At 46.3% G+C, this 19,028-nt stretch overlaps 1 protein-coding gene across 2 annotated transcripts in view; it reads right to left on the bottom strand.

Moving 5' to 3' along the window:
* Nucleotides 1-9,513: 9,513 nt before the first annotated feature.
* The window catches only part of Cd83 (CD83 molecule), a 19,898-nt gene continuing 10,383 nt past the window's right edge, over nt 9,514-19,028 (bottom strand). The window contains exons 3-5 of one of the 2 annotated variants that reach the window (XM_021215650.1): nt 14,828-15,029; nt 12,887-12,993; nt 9,514-11,081 (exon numbers count right to left, since the gene is read on the bottom strand). In XM_021215650.1, coding sequence (XP_021071309.1) covers nt 10,953-11,081; nt 12,887-12,993; nt 14,828-15,029 — 438 coding nt within the window. In that variant the 3' untranslated portion in view covers nt 9,514-10,952. Of the gene's footprint in view, nt 11,082-12,886; nt 12,994-14,827; nt 15,030-19,028 lie in introns of those variants that run through there. The other variant, XM_029547503.1, reaches the window with a different exon arrangement.

Raw genomic sequence — 19,028 nt, 5'->3', positions numbered from 1 at the left:
GTCTTTTGGAAGGGAAACCAGGAAAGGGGATAACATTTGAAATGTAAATAAAGAAAATACCCAATTTAAAGGAAAAAAAAAAAAAAGAATAAAGAAGCCGGATTATAGCTTTGTCTCCAATCCATCAAGATATTCAGCAGAGAGGCAGTGAGCTGCAGCTGACCAATGAGCTATAGCTCAAAGGTAGAGCTCTCTTCTCCATCCTCCTGGACCTGCACCTTGCTCCCAGCCATATTCAAGTCAGTCCCCTACAACTCTAAGCCATTCCAAGAAAGTGAGTGCCGAAGCTGGAAGCTCAGCTAGGCTGGCCCTGTGCCCTCTCAGGAGTTGGCAGGAGCCGGAGGGAATGTACTCACAGGTGGGCTCTGAGCTGACATCATCAGGGGCTCTGGGTACTTGATCGAAAAAATGAGGTGGAATTGTGTTTGTTGATGTTGGACACTTAGTTGGGTTTGGAGGTTTTGTTGTTTGTTTGTTTGTTTGAGCAAAGCCCAGGACTCATTCGCTGGTACTCAGAAAGAAGTGTAGGGAATGTAAGACACATGGCTGCCAATCTCAGTAGCATTTGGCCAACCTAAATAATAACCAGAGAGACATCCTTCACAGAACAATGACATTGATCCAGGAGGAGATGAACATTGCAATGAGGTTACAGAAGCCATAGTAACTGTAGGTGAAAGGAAAAACTTGAGAGCAAAAAAGGGGAGATATTTATATAAGCTATGGGACTACAAAGTTCTCCTGGCTGTGCAGGCCACAGGCAGGGGTTGGCATCTGCTGGCAGTGTCCTACTTGGGCATGTATTCTGCCAGCAGCATCTTGTCTGAACAGTTATGGTCTGAATGAGAGTTTACGATAAGCTTTGCTGCCTAGCTCTGTACATACATGTGTGTGTGTGTGTGTGTGTGTGTATGTGTGTGTGTGTGTGGTGTGTGACACACAGGATGTTTGTAGAATGAGGGGGAATGCCCTATGTGCCTTAGGCTGGTCCAGGAGAAAGTGCTTGCTTAACTCAAACAGGGAAGCAGAAACACCTCCCACTTCAGCACTTCCTGGTTCTTCCTATGACTTTGGCGTCTGACAAGAACAATAGCATCTTGCTGTTCAGCCTTCACACTTTCTGGGAGACGTGGTCAAGAGGTTGAATGTAGAGTTGGGGCCCTTCCTGGAATTATGAGTCTGGTGGCACTGTGGTTAAGTCCCGCCACTCAGCAGGAGAAGACAAGAGGTTTAGGAAGGCCAGTCTGGACTACAAAATGAGTTCGAAACCAGCCTGAGCAGTTTAATGAAATCCCATCTCAAATTTAAAAATACAAAGAGGGCTGGTGCTATAGCTCGAAGGTAGAGTACTTACCCAGCGTGTGTGAGACCCTTGTATTGAGTCCCCCCTCAAAAAAAAAAAAAACCCAAAACACTTTTGAAGACTGTAGAAGAAGAGAGAGAGAGACACCCCCTTCTGCCTAGGAACCCCACATGAGCATGGCTGCTTCCTGGAGAAGCAGGAACCTAGCCGATTACCACCCTGGATTTTTAGCTCATGGGTGAGAAAGAGCAAAGTATTTCTGAAAGTAGCCTCTTAAGAAAGCAGTTCAGTTCCCCAGATTCTCCAGATGTTAGCTTATGACTGGGGAGCTTCCGTTGGCCAAGATCAGATTCGGCAGCAGCCAGTATGGTGGCGGTCAGCCCTTGGTTGTCCAGGCTGAGACTGGGTAAAGCGTCAGAGGCAGTTCTTCAGAAACCCAGCCAAGGCACAGACAGTGCAGGAGCAGCCAGGGGCAGGAGAGAACCCATTAAGTGTTGAGCCAACGTGTGGGATCCTGCCTTTACTTGGGGGTTAGGGAGAGTGTAGTATCAGGGTGGTTAACCAAGGTGGCTGCTCATAGGCTCTGGCCATGGAGAGCCTGGAAAAATAAAGTCACGAGAAAGACTTGCTATTAGCTGTACCGAATTTGAACATATCTCCGAGACAGAGCGTATGAGACCCTCCACTCAAATGCAGACATACCCAAACCACAAACAACCCAACAAAGAAACAAACCAAAGCAAAGCCGCAGCAACAACTACATAGACCTATGACCCCAAAGCAAAGCCACAGTGACAACAACATAGACCTGTGACCCTTAGAGCTGCCGGTGCCGGTGCATGAAGTGACATCTGCTTCCTTTCTGTGTACTAGTGGGCTCGCGGCCTGCAGAGCGTCAGCTCCACTGCCAACCTGCGCTGTGATACTGCTTGCTGTTCCTCTGTTCCTCTATCAGGTGACCCTCTCCATAGAAAGGAAAGGTAGAGAAAGCCAGCTCTCTGTCGCCCACTGCTGGACAGCTACTGGAAGCTGGAGTTCTGAATCCTAGAAGCTCTAGGGACCTACAAAGGACAGGAAGGATGCTCCCAGGAGTGGAGCTTGCTGAAACTACGTGGAGAAGGAGGCGGCTTCTCCTTAGTCTGTAGCTTGATAGCAGACCCACTCTGAAACCTCTCTGCATTGCACGGCCTCCGGGGCCGCCCCCTCTGTGCCACTCCAGAGTGCTTGACCTATGTCAAGCATCTTGCAAGCCTCTAAAAGAAGGAAAGCACACGCAGAAGGAAATGAGGCTGGTACTTTAGCGTGTTCTTTGTACCAGCCTTTTACTTAAAATTCAAGAGACGTTATTAGCACCCACCTAACAAATGAGTAGACTGAGACGGCAAGAGTCCGAGCAATTTGTTTAATATGATTCAACTGGTGACTGATGGCGCCTAGGATCCAGCGCACATCTGTCTGACTCGGGTGCAATCTCTTTTTCAGACAGTAATGTATCCTGCCCACGTTGTATTGATTTATGTGTTCCCCCTGCTGGGATTGCTTGTATTTTTAAAAGAAAGAGTCTGAAGAGAGGAAGATGAAAGATGAATACAACAGATGACGTCCCGCCCTGAATGTCTACAACCTCACTCACAACAGAATAATGGCATTTCCAGAGTTTGGGTCTTAACTTTCAATAGATTCCTCCCCCCCCCCCCCCACTTTTTGTTACCCTTGATCCAGCAGCAATGGCTTCTGGGTACATATTTTGATTTTTTTTTTTTAAACAATGTCAACTTTAGGTATGAAGAAATGGAATGTATTGAGGGCATTTGTACAACGGCAACTCAAAATACTAAAATAAGATTTAAAATTAAACGTAAAAAAACAAGGGTTCAAGAGATGTCTCTCTCAGTGGTTAAGAATGCTCGCCACTCTTTCAGAGAATATTGGTCCTTGTTTCTAAAACCCACTTCTGGTGGCTCAGAACCCTCTTCTGGCCCTCCACAGACATCTTACATATACAGACACACAGACACACTAAAATAAAAATAAATCTTTAAAAAGGATACATAAAACACCTGTGTACTATACCTCCATCTGTGTAGATACATCTGTGTAACCATTATCTCCCAGGCCACAGGAGCACTGTGATGCCTGTCCCCATTGTGTCCCATCACACTCCAGTGCATTCTGCCCACTGGTCCTGTCACCAGTTGGAGTGTTCCACGATCGAAACCACCATCCATTTAAAAACATACCCCAGCCCAGTTCCTCCAGGAAACCTTCCCCTGGTTATTGGATAGTTTTCAAATGCATGATGTTTTAATCACCCTAGATCTGAACGGCTCCCCTTTTCCTCCCTTTTTGGAGCTTCCATAACAAAAGGTCACACACTGGGCACTTAAAATAACAACAGCAACAGCAAGAAGATCCTGAGATCTGGGAGCCAGAAGTCTGACACAAGGTGTCTCAGAGCCACACTTCCTTGGAAGGCACTTGGGGAGGACCCCTAGGCTCCTTCTCTCCCTGTTTCTGCTATTGCCAGCAAGCCTCGACACTCATTGACTTTGCAGATGCATTGCATCCAGTGTTACCTCTGATGTCACGAGGCCTTCTGTAGTCTGTGTGAATATCTGTGCCTGTGTCCAAATTTCTCTCTTTTTAGATATGGACATCAACCTAAGCCACAGCATCTCAGGGTAACCACATTTTCAAAGACCTTACTTCCAGAATAGGTTGTATGAATTGGTGCCAGAGGGTAAGACTATCCCAGTAGGCCTCTTTGGAGGACATAGTTTGATGCACCAACATACAAGACGGAATACTATGTCGCACCTAGCAGTTCTGGACATGGATGCAGCAATCAAAGCCAACTCGTGTACATCTGTTTCCACTGAATTTGAATATTCTCTCCTTGCGTTGGGAGTCGGGGCAGGGCTCATAAGACTCAGGGAGCAAATTGACAAGATTCTGGAAGCTCATAAAATAAAATCACAAAATTTACAAGCCCCCTCCCGCCCCAAATTATAGCATCAAGAAACAGTGGCTGGGAGAAAGGTCTCGAGGCTAACTGCAAATTGTGAGTCATCACCCACAATGCAGTGGGCTTCTCTGTAATGGATTTGCCTGTGATTCAGCCATGCTACCATCAGTAACCAAAATCATTGCATGGACAAGCTAGACTTGAATGGAATCTCGTCTTTTGTCTGTGTCGGATGCCTGTCTAGATAACTAGTCACATCTTCCTAGGAAATGCCACATGAGAGTCACTCTTTGCCACCATGCAAAAAAAAGCCTATTTTAATGACTGTTACCTTGGTGTGTGGTGATGAAGCCTCTGGCAGAGACCATCCTTCCATCCTTCAATTCCTGGTGAAGCTGGTCCATGAACTGACACATAACCTGGCTCCTGCTGGGAAGTCACCAGACCACTTCCTTATCCCCGTGAGGACCGTACACCTGACCACAGCCTTGGACTCACAGGGAAATGTTCCCACTTCTGAGTCCACAATCCACAGGAGTGTAACATGGCCTGTTTCCAACTTCGCTCCGTGCCGACACTTCTGGTACCACCACCCCCTGCCAACTGGAAACAGTGACACACAGCCATCTCATGGGGCTGTTGGGCAATTTAATTAATGTTTACAAAGCACTCTGAGGTCTTGGGATAAAAACTGCTGTGTAAGTGCAAACTTATTGTTAGTTCTCAGCCTCCTCTCCCTTGACTTCTGACACCGGTCTTTGTTGTTCCTCAATGGGAGTCATTGACAGGCTGTTCAGCTGGCTTTGGGTGGTGGTGGTGGGGGGGACTTGGGCAAATATATACACATTTACAGATTTTTTTTCCTCCTTTGAGAAAAGCATTTCAACTCTGTGGGGCGTCTCAAAGCTCTTCAGTGTCTGAATTTTTCCCCACTTGCCTCTGGTAAGGACTGTAATCTGGGAGAGTAAGTTGTAAACAGGCTACTTTGGCAACGCATAAGTGGGGAAAATGGTCAATTGGAAGAACTAGTACCTCTTATAACGAAGCAATATCCCTTACGCATGCAGAATCTAAATGAACCACTAAGTGGGGTCCAGTTCCTCTGCCCAGAGGGGAATACTGTATTGTGTTTATGCACTGAAAAGAAAAGAGAATAGAAGATTTGCGTTGGTGCCCGAATTCCAACTTCCTTCCCTCACCCTAACCTCTCAGGAACCATGGAAACAGATACACCCAGCTTAGATGATGTTTTTCCGATAGTCCTTTGTGACCTAACTGTGTGCTGCCTGCAATTCCGTGGGGGGAGAGTTAAGTAAAGAAGTGGAAAGGAGAAGAGAGACATTCAAGTGCAATGCCTTGGCTCTGAAGGACAGAGGGGCTGTGTGGGATGTGTGAAGGTCTGCAGCAACGAGTGATGCTCTGCAGCTCCGTTCTCCTTTCTCCATTGCACATTTAGACTCACCCCCCAACCCCAGCACAACCCATCACACAGCCTGGAGGATGTCGCTCGGTTGCTCGTCATGCTGTGTTACTGTGTTTACTCAGATTTAGCTGCTTTTTAAAAACTAAGAAGTAATTGCATACCACAAAAGCCAGTGGGGCAGAGAACCAAGGAAAGACTCTGGTGTCCGTTACATAGTTGAAAACACACAAAAGTGAACCGATGATAGAGGACTAGGTGGTCCATGCTGTGTTCGGGAAGGCAGCCGGTCAAGAAATAATAAATACCATGAGGAGAGCAGATACCAGAGATCCCCTTCTAGGTCAGAAACATGGGAGTAAAGGGGTGTAGAGCCTGAAGCACCCCATCGATGGCAGGCTTGTTAGCTCCAAGAGCAGCTGGGAGACATGGAGACATCTTCTGTCCCCTTAGATGGACAAGCTCTGCTTGCTCTGACGGAGTAAGATGGAAGGAATTGACTACTTTCGAAGGCTGATATGTTTTCGAAGGGAAAGGAGGCTTTAGCTTAAAGACACAGAGACAGACAGACAGACAGACAGACAGCACACAGACACAACACTTAGATATCAGACTGACACTCAAAACCTAGGCCAGTGAGATACCTCAGTGGATAAAGGCTCTTGCCATCAAGACTTAGAGCATAGGTTCAATTCCTAGGAGCCATATGGTGGAGGAGAAAAAATGAACTCCTGCAACTGACCTCTGGCCTCCACACGCATGTCAATACATGCTCATGAAAACAAACATAATAAACAAAGGCACAAACAAACAAACCTGAAGACTGTTTCAGTGTGGGCAAGCCAGCTGGTCTCCATGGTCTCCTATCTGTTCTGGGCCTCTAGCCTGTCATGTGGCTTGGATGCCACACACCTCCTCCAGCTCTTTTGTTTTTGGTCCTTCACCTTGTCTTCCTGGCTATTATTACCCCCAGATAATCAGAAGCCAACTGTGGCTCCGTAATGCTGGATCCACCAATACTATGCCACAGCTCTAACGATCTCATATAGTGTGTTTGCCACTCGCCTCTGCTTGCTCCTCACTCCATCTGGGCTGAAGGGACCCGTTGCCTCCTCCCTCAGCCCAAGCCTGTGTCTTTATGTTCCCTCTTGTAGCAGGAACAGAGTGGCTGCCTCTATGTAAACACTGGGGGGCTTGCAGCTGCAAAGGCATCTCCCGCAGGAGGACCTAATTGAAGATGCTAGTGCAAACAATGCCAGCCAATCAGTAACTGCTGCTTTGAAGTGATGCTCTCTTGGGACCAATGAGGGCGTGGGTGGAGGGTATTAAAGGAGCTCGCAGCAGTGCTTGGATGAGCTTGCAACAGTGTTTCTCTCCTGTTCCCAGAGTCTGTGTCATTGACTCTGTGCCAACTCACCCCCAACACCCAAGGGCAGGTAGAGTCGGGCAGAGAGCTGTCCAGGGCACAGGCAATAATACCCTCTGTCCTTCCCCACCGTTATCCAAAATCTTGCTCAGCTTTGAAGTCTGAGTTTAAAAGGAGTTAGTCTGCATAGCCTTCTCAGACGGTTGCTCTTCATTGCTCCTGGGGCTAGACTTGTGTACTGGATAGTTTTGTGTCAACTTGACACAGCTGGAGTTATCACAGAGAAAGGAGCTTCAGTTGGGGAAATGCCTCCATGAGATCCAGCTGTAAGGCATTTTCTCAATTAGTGATCAAGGGGGGAGGGCCCCTTGTGGGTGGTGCCATCTCTGGGCTGGTAGTCTTGGGTTCTATAAGAGAGTGGACTGAGCAAGCCAGTAAAGAACTTCCCTCCATGGCTTCTGCATCAGCTCCTACTTTCTGACCTGCTTGAGTTCCAGTCCTGCATCCTTTGGTGATCAAAAGCAGTATGGAAATGTAAGCCAAATAAACCCTTTCCTCCCCAACTTGTTTCTTGGTCATGATGTTTGTGCAGGAATAGAAACCCTGACTAAGACAACTTGGAATCACTTAGAATCGGCTTTTCTTATTTCCTCTGTGTGGCTCTGCTAAGGAAGTTTAACTGAGGAGAAGGAAAGACCCTCCCTGAAGATGGGCTGCACCATCCCACCATCCAAAAAAAGGAAAAGGAAAGCCAGCATGTCTGTATGTGCATCACACGCATGCAGTACCCATGAGGGACAGAAGAGGGCAACTGATTTCCTGGAACAGGAGTTGGGTCTGGGAGCAGAACCCGGGTCGTCTGCAATCACAGCAAGTGGCCTTAAGCACTGAGCCATTTCTCCATCCCCTCTTGTGTGCTATGGTTTACAAAGGAAACACAAACGATTATTAATTACCTAATCAACCCAACCAAACAAAGCTGCCAAGGAAGGAACAGCTCAGGGTCCTGAGACTCCAGGTAACTATGGTCTCACTCCGCTGCCTGTGTGCCTGGGGGCACAACCCTGGCAGATTAGTAGGCACTGGTTGGCTTCCAGGTCTCTTCTGAGACCTGCTAAGTATAATCAGGAATACAAAAACAAAAAAACAAAAAAAAACCCTGCAGACTGTTTCTTAGAACATGCAGCTGATGTGTGTGTGTCTGTATTCATGTCCTGGAACATCCCACAGAAAAGTTGGTAAGACCGTAGATCTAATCCCATGGACGAGGAAAGTGTGAGAACAAAGCTTTCCCTAGTGGTGAAGACAATAAATTCAGTCCATGGTCCTTTGAAATAGTAGATAGGAAGAAACTGGGCACCAGAAGCCAATAAATTCTCCTTAATCTCTCTCTGTCTCTCTGTCTATGTCTCTGTCTCTGTCTCTCTCTCTCTTTCTCTCTCTCTCTCTCTCTCACACACACACACACGCGCACACACACACATTTGTAAACACTAAATAGTAAACTTGAAACATGGAATCAACCTGCTATTAAGTTTTAATAATGTATCTGGTAAAGTCTATCTAAAATGACAAGAGCAACCCCGCTCCCTGGTCTCTCCCATGGTATAGCTCTCATGCCTATGGAGAGTTGGTTTCACTGTGTATTCTCCGAAGGCAACATGCAACGCCCACAGAGTCAATTTATTCCTTTTAATGAAACAAGCTTGCCAAAATTGTGTGAACCCTGGAATCACTTCTGTTCCCTTTTCCTTCTTTATTGGTCTCCTGTCCTCTGAACATTGCCAGACACTTAGCCCTTCTGTGGACTCTCAATCTTCTGAATGTATCTATTAAACCAATAACTGTTCTTACTCTAAATCTCCTGACTGACGTGGCACAACTTCAGACATCTGCGTTCCTCAGAATAAGACTAAGCTTCTCCGGTGCATTCATTTGTAGAGCATTTGACAATGGGTTGGATCCATTCTAAGTAGTTCTGCAGCTTTTACAGACACGAGTGTATTCATCTTCACAAAGAGCACCTCACCCATGAGTCTTTTATAGCCACCACAGACACTTGTATAGACCTTTCATAACAGCTTAGAGGTTAGGGGTCTATTTGAAAACCTCCAATAAAACCCCATGAATCCCAAGGTCAGGAGCCTCAACTTCATACATCATTTAGAAGCAGAACCTCCCTTTCGGTCCCTCCCTCTGTGATTGCCTAGGTGGACAAGCTGACCATTACTACCTGGTAGGGATGCAGCTCCAAAAAGAAGGAATGCCATGCCACAAAAGTCTGCCAGCCATGTGTCCCTTCCCCACCCCCAGTCCCGTCCCGTCCCAGCCACAGACTCAGGAAAGCAGCCAGTCATTTACCACTACCATTTCTTCATTCTTACTCTCCATTCAGCATCCAAACACTCACTCTAAAGTCGGAATCATTTTAAAGATAGAAAAGAAAAACGAACACCCCTCTTCACATGCACTTTTAATAGCATGAAAGTGGTGGCTGAGAGGTAAGCACGCTGTATCTGCTCAGCATCCCTTTCACTCTCATAGTGTGGGTGATGGGCACACCATTAGTGGGACAAAATCTCTTTGGGAAGCAAATGAGGAAGGGGCCCAGCTCATTAAAGAAATGCAACAAGGTTACGTCAGTGCAACATCTGAGAACTTCCTCCTGTCTGGTGCAATAGCTCCCAGAGGTCCATATCTTCAAGAACTTGTGATTAGTCCTTCAAGAGCAAAACACTAAGCCAGTCTCCACATTTCTCAGGAGGAGTTCACACAGAAGACCATGCTCGTGTCCTTTTTGTGGCCTCCTGTGTTTGGATTGATGGGAAAGCTGAGATATGATGGGCATTCGCTCAGTTCCAGAACTCTAGGATATCAACAAGGTAACAGCCCAGAAGAGTTACCAATATATCCACTACTTTCAGCTTTCCCCAAGCAACTTCACATCCATTGTAGTCAACCCAGACTAAACTACCTGGTTTACTAGCCAGAGAGTGAAAACCACAAGTGACTCCTCCAGGATCATACAGTCTTGTGGCCAGACGTCTGGTTGCTCAGTCCATGGCCTGCCCTTCCCAGCAGGGCACTGTACAGTGCTTCTAGCTTGCTGTCCCTATTTTGAGGGACATTCTCCATATTCACTCAGGCTGCTTGTCAGCTAGCAATGCGATGTAATTAGACCTTCAGATTTTAAAAAAGAAAAGAAACACACTTCTTTGAAAAACATGAAAAATTCTTCTTTGACAAGTGCATGAAGATTAAAAAAATAAATGTGGCATCCCTCTGTATTGCCGCTTTGTGGATATCTTTTCCAGATGAAAAGGCCCTGCTGGGGAATAGTTCACTGACCTCTCATTTCTATGTACACATAATACTCCTTACTAATAGCAGGACCTTCGCACTGGGAAATTATTTGCTAAATATTTCCCACTGGCTCACAGCTTGGCCTGTCAATTTCTGCCAGATGTGAGACATCTGGACTGGTGCAATGAAACAGGACAAATTCAAAGAGATGTATCCCAGATGTAGAAGAGGACAGCTGTCCTCAGGAGTCTGTCACAGGGCCAGCTCAGAGTGTTCAAATTTCCCATGACCCTGCTCCACCTGCATCTCACCATAGCTTGTAGATGACTGAAAAGCATTCACGAGGTTGACCAGATAGCCGCATGAAACATTAAGCTGACAGCCACAGAGAAGCAGTGATACTCCATGCTTCATGATCATATGATGGTGCTCAAGACCCTGTGGCAGGGAGTAGTGTGGAACCCACTGTCAGGTGAAGGACTTCAAAGAAAGGTTGCCATCTGAGGGTGGAGCTCATTCTTCTCTTGTCCAGGTGGCATTCAGGCACACTGATCTGATGTGCTCTTGGCTTCGTAAAAACCAACGGAGACCCTACTCATACCGTTTCTGTCTTGGGAAGGGTCACTGGCCCCAAATGTTTGCTTAGGGAGGTGACTGGAAGAAAAGCTTGTTCTGTACCAGGTTTAGAAATATCTGGAAAAATACTTTGTAGTCGTGCAAACTTCTGTAAAAAGGGAAAAGAAAATACATTGAGAAACTAGTCACTGGGAAAACATGGCGCTTGTCATCCCTCCCCTGATAGCTGGTGGGGCACTTTACTGTGGAAATCCTTGCTATACTTACTACCCCTCATTCTCTATAAGCTATATGTGCCACCTCCCTGACGTTCCCAAATCTCATCAGGACACTCACTGATTCCAGACTTCAGTGATCTCTATCTCCCACTGTCATAGAACACTGTGGAAAGCCAGTGCCTATGGAAGGAGACATCTGCCAACAAGAAACCGACGCAGCCTTCTTAAATGTATTTGTCTGACCATTCTAGTTACTTCTTCTTCTTCTTTTTTTAATATGTGTTTACTTATTATGTACACGGTATTCTCGCTGTATAGATGCCTGCAAGCCAGAGGAGGGCACCTGATCTTATTATGGGTGGTTGTGATTCACCATGCAGTTGCTGGGGATTGAACTCAGGACCTCTGGAAGAGCAGTCAGTGCTCTCAACCTCTGAGCCATCTCTCCAGCCCCTTCACCTCCTAGTTACCTTCTTACGAACAAATAACCCTGACAACTAAATAGCAAGGTCTAGGAGATCAGGCACATAACAAGTATTTCTATCCCAGGCAGTGGTTGGCAGAATGCTCCATACACAGCAGGTACTCTTGGGAGACTTTGGTTTTATTTTATATGTTCGCTTTTTTTTATAACTATTTTAAACACAGCCTCTGCTTTATTTAAAGCACACTTATGAAAGGCTTTATATTTAATGAATGGCACCACCAAAAATAGATTCACCTTAAGAATCTTTTTCAGATTAATTGATGTAATCATTCTTTGAGAAATTGATAACATCCAAAAAAAAATCTTAGTCTACTATTCAACAATTCATTTCAAAGTCATGAGTATTACACCCTTGCCTGATTATGAAACACCAGTATTTCATTTTGTTCTGATTGTTTTTTTTAAGTAAACAGGTGATTTAAATTTGTATTCACATATAATAATTTTATATAGTTACAGGATATGATGTGATACTTGTTGATTGATTTTAAGATAGAAACCAGACACATGGTTTACACAGTAAGAGAGACAACTGAATACAAGAATATGGTAGGTAACAAAGGCCAGCCCTGAATGGCTTCAGGATGAGTCTATCCTGGTTCCTGTGGAGCCAGCCCTTCTGGTGGCCCTGAGACATAGGGTGATGATTGCTTTTCAGTTGGTCAGTCTCAGATAGCCCTGCTCCCTGAGGGCCGTGGTCAGTCCAGGTGAACAGCCAAGCAATAATGGGATTAAGAGCTTCCAACTGGAGCCTGTGACCAACAGCTAAAGAACATGTCAAGAATATCCAAGTACTGTCAGCTACCCCCCTCCACTCCAGGGGACTTTTAGGGTCAAATCTTAAAGAGGATGGGAACTGCAAAAATATAAGTAGAGCCACTATGAGAAAACAGACCCGGGCCAGCGTGATCAAAGGGGATGCCACTGCAGCAAAGTCTCAGCCCCAAGGTGATGGATAGTGGCACTGTGGCCACAAGTCGTTCAGATCTTCATGGGACTCCTCAGACTTTCCTACACAACCCAAGCTGCCTAACCTCACAGACTTTAGACCATGTTTCACACGGCTCTCTAAACCAGAACCAAGCTGGAAGAACCCCCATGTGCTTCCCAGTGTGCAGGCCTCAAAAGCCCAGCCAGCCTTCAGAGTGCCTCTCAGCCTCTCTCCACATCATTCACACAGCCCACAAAACCTACAGGAATCAGCAGGACCCTGGGGACTACATCACGGCAATAGGTGCTTTCACTTACGCAGGTGAAAATGATGAGGGTCAGGTAAAAGACGACCAGAGAGAAGAGCAACACGGCTTCTGCCCTGTACTTCCTGAAAGTTGACTGTGTAGCTTCCTTGAGGCATCCTGAAAAAAAACGAAAAGGAACCCGTGAATACATTCAAAGACATGTCTACCCTACTCCTTTCCTGCTTCCTCTGGTCCTAATGTCGCCATCACTAACCCCAAATCTGCCAATCAGCAAAGACCAGTCATGGTGGTAGTGACATTGAGAGCTTGCTGTCACATTGCTCTGGGCGTCTGGTACTGGGTGGGTGGGATGTTTGCTGAGCTTTGACTACCTAAAGTTCTTGTGACAAGTGGAACTCTCCGGTGAATGACCTCACATTAAGGCACTCTGGCTAGAAAATGGGGCAGGGGAATCTGCCTAGTCTTGTCCAAGAAATCCAACTGGAGGTTTGTTTTATTTGTCTTCTTGAGACCGGGTATCGCGTAGCCCAAGTTGGCTGTGAAATCACCATGAGAACAGAGATGACTCTGAACTTCTCGATCCTCCTGTCTCTACCTTCTAAGTACCATCTTAGATTATAGGCATGGGCTGCCAACTCTGGATTTTATTGGTACTTCAAACTGAACCCAGAGTTTCCCACACACTAGGTGAGCATTCTAACCATTGCCAGTCAGTTAAATGCAGTTCTTAGAGAAGGCCAGCAGAGTGGGCTGGGCGGACCAGCTCCATCGGGATTTCTGAAGCTCTGGCTGTGGCATTAGAGAGGGGCAGAAGGGAGGCCTCAGCCAGGAGCAGTGTGGGAGGAAGGGCCTTGTCCCATCCAGGCACGAGCTGATGTTTGGCTCGTACTGCCCGTGAGGTCGCCAATGGGCTTGGCTCACAGCCTGGGCAGAGCCAGGCTGCAGGCAGATGATTCCAAGAGATTGTTCCCTTGAGTCTTACGGATTTGAGATTGAATTCAAAACTGCAATACACTAGGACTAGATTCTCACCAGGATCTATAACTCAACAGAAAAGGTTAAGAGACAGTATCTTAGAGATCACTAACACTGCCCGAGCAGTCTGTCCAGCTCAGTCACTGTACTTAATATCCTAATGGGATATCTCATTAGGTTTAACCACAAACATAGAATACAGAATATAGTTACTGCCCCCATTTGAGAAATGATGCTTATATTAAAACGGTTACATAGCCAGCTACGCGCTAGTGAGTGTCAGTTAACATTTGAGCCAGATCTAAACAATGCATTGCAGCCTGACCCTTAACTTGGAGGCAATACTGTGTTGGAAGAGAAAATGGAAGGCAACCAACTGTGCTTTGTTCATTTCTGCCTGGTCCCTCATAACTGTCTCTCTTGGTCAGCTATTGCCATTTCTTATCCACTTGGGTTGAGGATCTGCTGTGCACTAAAGAAATCACAGAATGGAGAAATGCTCCCTGGGGAAGATGGGTATTCAGCTAATCCATACGTTGCATGGCAAGTATATAATGTGTCACTAAGACAAGCAAACAAGAATGGGGGCGGGAGTCTGGAGATTAGAAAGGGTGTAAGGTGTGTGTGTGTATGCAGCAACAGCAGTGAGAAAAGTGCAAACACTGGCTGGCCCTTTAAAAAGCAGTCATGTTTTTGTGAGCTGAAGATTATTGTCTTAGTTCTAATAGCTTTCAGCTAGGTGACATGAGGAGAGTGTAACTGTTGTGCAAAGCCAGGGCCTCATAGACAGTAATGTTTATTATTTCTGGCCTCAGTCCCTTGCAAATGTTGGGCAAAAGTCAGTGCATAGATTAAGCCACGTAAAGAAAAAGTTATGATATTCTTCAGAGGAATTCACTTCCAGCCACAGATGTTGTCCTGAGCTGTGGATTCTCATTCTGGGAGAGGCGAGACTTTGGGGCCTGCAGAAAGTGCACCCCGGTCTGTGAGAAGAAACGAAGTGAGGTGAGCTCACCTGTCACCTTCAGAACCACCGTGCCACTCAAGTTGCGCTGCCCTCCGAGCTCCTGCAGGGCACACCTGTAGGTGCCTGAGCTGCAGACCGTAGTGTTCTGGATTGTCAGGGAGTAGGACCGTCTCCTGGGGGTCTCGAAGGAGCTGTTTTGCTTGCTCTCTCTCTCTGGGAGCTCCAGGCTCTCGGTGCCACTCTCGGAGACCTGTGACAAGGTAGCAAAGAGTCACTTACTGACAGACTGGCATGAGGGTTTTACAACTTGTTTTCACAACACCATCAAAACATGTATGTTTTTAAAGCAAGACAGGGTGCTTCCCCACTCCCACCCCCACCCCTGCCCCCGTGAATGGGAATGGGGGGGGGGGGAGAAGAGAATCTCTAAAAACTCTGAGACTGTGTTTGCTTTGAAACAAGATAAGACTGCGATGTTGTGATTATAGCCCCAGGACCCAACACAACCTCCACCCTGCCCTGCAGGGGTGGTGAGAGAAACACTGGCTGGGAGACCTGTAAGGGGGGTAGTAGGGGGAGAGGGCGAGCACCATGTGAATCACTCTGGGTTGGATTTTGCTCTTTTAGGCGTTGTTTTCTTGTTTTGTTTTGTTTGTTTTCAGATGCTACGTCACCCACTAGCTGGTTCTTAATTTTGGATGCCAAGATCTACTTTCTAAATCTATTTTTAAAAACCCAAAACAACAACAACAACAACAACAAAACCAAAGCCATTGCCAGCCAACTCAAACTCAACTAAACAAAAGGTACAGATGAATAATGGCCCCCTCCCAGCGAGCCAAGGTCACAGATGATTAGAAGCTGACGATCTCTCTTCTAAGAGAGGCAGGAAGATGCTAGGGACAAGGCAAAGCACCTTATGGAAGGACCGTGACAGACCAGCCTGAAGTAAGGGCTAGATCCCCAAGCTACCCAAGCAATCCAGCTGGCTCTCTCCCCAAGATCTCCTGGAGATTGAGCTGTGGGTTGTTTTCAGCATCTCCTTCTCAAAGATGTGCCATACACCACATTCAACATCCACTCTCTTTCCCATCCATACCTTAGTGTGTCCGTGTTTTCCCATGCATACACATACATGTTCATGTGTGTGCAGGCACACATGTATGCATGCATGTGTGGAGAAGCCTGGGGACAACCTCAGATGCATTTCTCACGTGAGACCTACTTTGTATTTTAGTGACAGGGTCTCTCTCTCTCTCTCTCTCTCTCTCTCTCTCTCTCTGGCCTGAACCTTTCCATGTATACTAGACTGGGGCCAGCGTGACCTGACTGCCACGTTGAGGTGACAACCATGTGCCACCACATCTGGCTTTTTTTTTTTTTTTTACTGAGTTCTTATGTATTGAACTCAGGTCCTCACGCTTGCAAGGCTTAAAAGTGTCTCTAATCTGCCCTCAGTAGTTGGCTCCCCCACCTAAATGGCTTTACGCACATCAAGCCTTTGACCCTGTAGCTTACTTCTGTCATTTACAAGATTCACATACAATTAACAAACAAACAGCCAAACAAACAAAAAATAAAATCACCACCACCACCAACAACAACAACAAAAACCACCAAAAATGTCGCACAGTATTTTAGATAATTTTTACCACTTTGTGTTGGGCCACACTTATAGTTATTCTGAGCTACATGTGCCCTTCGGGCAACAGGTTGGACACACTTTAATTTCAAAGCTTCCAAAATAGATTTTCATTAACAGGAAAGCAGAACATTGCTCCCAGTGCTGGCAGGCAGTCAGCATCCTTAAACAGCCTGGAATTGCCCTTCCCTGCTTGGCTGGCGACCAGTAGGAAGCCCCGGGACAAGTGGCATCCCTTACCTAGCCTTGCTGTCATAACAGAACCCAAGAGTCACTGTAGGGAAAAGGACAGAGCACTGGGTTTCTCTGTGTTGTCTTCAACTGTTAATGGGGAGCATACTGCAATTCTCCAGTGTTCAGAGGGGGGACTCTGGCAGGGAACTAAATAGCCAAGGGGTTGGGGGTGATACTGGGGAAAAATGCACAGGCCTGTGTGTTTGTGCAAACACAAGTGCATGCACTCTGGCTCAGTTCTGTTCAGTGAAGGAAGCCAAAGCCTCACAAGGTCACCCAGTTTTAATCCGAGCTTCCAGTGTGCTGGTGTTGCTGTACAGTGGGCTGCAGAGACATCTGCTGGCAGATTTATGCTCACTCCCAGAGTCGGGCTGTCTCTGAACAGAGAATCCCATTTCTTGACAGTCTTCCCCACTTTTAAAGGTGCCTCACTAAAATAAGCAAGAGTCTCCGGGAGGAAGCTAAAAGACTGGGGCTTTTGGAGTTACAAAACACAGCAACACTGGGGTCTCAGGGACTCAGTTCCATCTGCAAAGTCCCTGCTGTACAAGCGTGAGGACCTGAGTTCAATCCTTAGCACTGACACAAAAGTCGCTTTGTGTGATGGTGCATGCCTGTAACCTCTGTGCTGGACTGGTAGAGACAGGAGGGTCCCAGAGGCTTGAGTGCCAGTCAGTTAAACTAGGGAGCTCCAGGCTCAATGAAAGAAGACACTGTCTCAAAAAATAAGGGGTGGAGGGATGATTGAGTGACATCGAACAATGACTTCTGATTTCCCCACTCATGTACACACATGCACCCATGTATGTACGCATGTGCACACACGTACCCACATACACACATGTACACGCACACATGTATGTGCACACATGTATGTGCACACGCGCACACACACACATACAGGAATGATGAAAGGAGGCAGCTGAAGAATCTCCTGAGAAACCAAGAGCATCCAACTGATTCTAGAACAGAGCTATCTCTTTATGGCTTATAACTTCCCCCACCCCCTGACTGTCCAGCAGAGCTGCCACCACACAAGACCAGTTTGAGCTGGTTAACCCTCCTCAGTCTCTGCATAGCCATGACCAATGTTCCATCCATCTCTCTTTTTTTCTAAATCATTTTTCAATGGCAAATATGACTGCAGTGGCATTAAGAGATGACCTGCCTCCACTTTCCTCCTGGGGAGCTTCTCCATCTATCAAGAGGGTTCTCCCTCGGATCAGAAAAGCCAATGAGAAAGTCAAGATCAAAACCTACAGTACTCCCTCGGGCTGGTGTACAGGCGGTGTATAGCCTGGGTGTTTTTGTTTTTTTTTTTTTTTTTTTTTTTTTTTGCTTGGGACAGTTTAGTTTCTAAACCAGGCATAGGTTTTTCTGCTCACATTTCCCATACCCAAAATGAATACCTTTTCTATATCACTGAAGCCTTTGAGAGATACTCTGACCATGGCTTTTACAGTTTGAGGTATGGCAACGAAACAGGCAAGTGTTTCTTTTCTCTTCTTCAAAACATTGGGATAAAAGATTCATTCTTACAGTGGTCCTTAGCCATCTCAACATAAGGAACTTGGATCTCTCTTTGGTATATACAAACTGCTAGCGTCACTACTCTTGTGTGACAGGCCCATTATTAAGTAAAATATGGGAGACTTGAACCCAAGCTGCCTGGTCCTAAGTATATCTGACAACCACAAAGATGACTTAGTGACTTATGAGAAGGTAGCTTATCTTGTGTAGATAGGCTGAATGAAGGGTAACTTATACCCCAGACAAGACAAGCTATAAGGTTCCTATCATGTTTCTCAGAGCAGCAAACAATGTAAAACTTGGAAACTGTTTACTATGGAAATTTTTCATTTAGGATTTTTGTACTATGATTGGCCGTAGGTCATTGAGTTGGGAATAGGTGAAGTCATGGCTGAGAGGGGCGACCCTAGAACACAGTGGGCAAAGCCATACAGCGTGCCTGGACAGATTCCACAGCCCACTCCTAGTTTCATGTTCAAAGCATATATATCAGTTGTCCTTGCCTTTGTCGTCTTAAGACATAACTTTCCAAAAAGGGGGAAAGGGTAACCTTAAGACTCCACCTGAGCCATACAGGCTCTCCCCACTAATGTAAAAGCAGCAGCCATATTTACATCTCTGTTACATGCTCAAAACCAGAGTGAAGCATTGATGAATACCAGGAAATCCCTTATGCAAAACTTCAAATATTCTCAAAAGACCCGTGGCCAGCTCACCTCGCCATGTCAGATGAACCAGCTGTGACCGAAGCAGCGCCGGGGACTGAAGATGTCCCAGAGAGCACAGGGAGGTAGAACAACAGCTGGACCAGGTCAGCTCTTCACCAGAGTGTTAAAGCTTCCT

Source organism: Mus pahari, chromosome 16, assembly GCF_900095145.1.
Source record: "Mus pahari chromosome 16, PAHARI_EIJ_v1.1, whole genome shotgun sequence".
NCBI classification, from domain to species: Eukaryota; Metazoa; Chordata; class Mammalia; order Rodentia; family Muridae; genus Mus; species Mus pahari.
The sequence above is the reverse complement of the archived record's forward strand: the minus strand, read 5'-3'. Positions and strand labels throughout refer to the sequence as shown.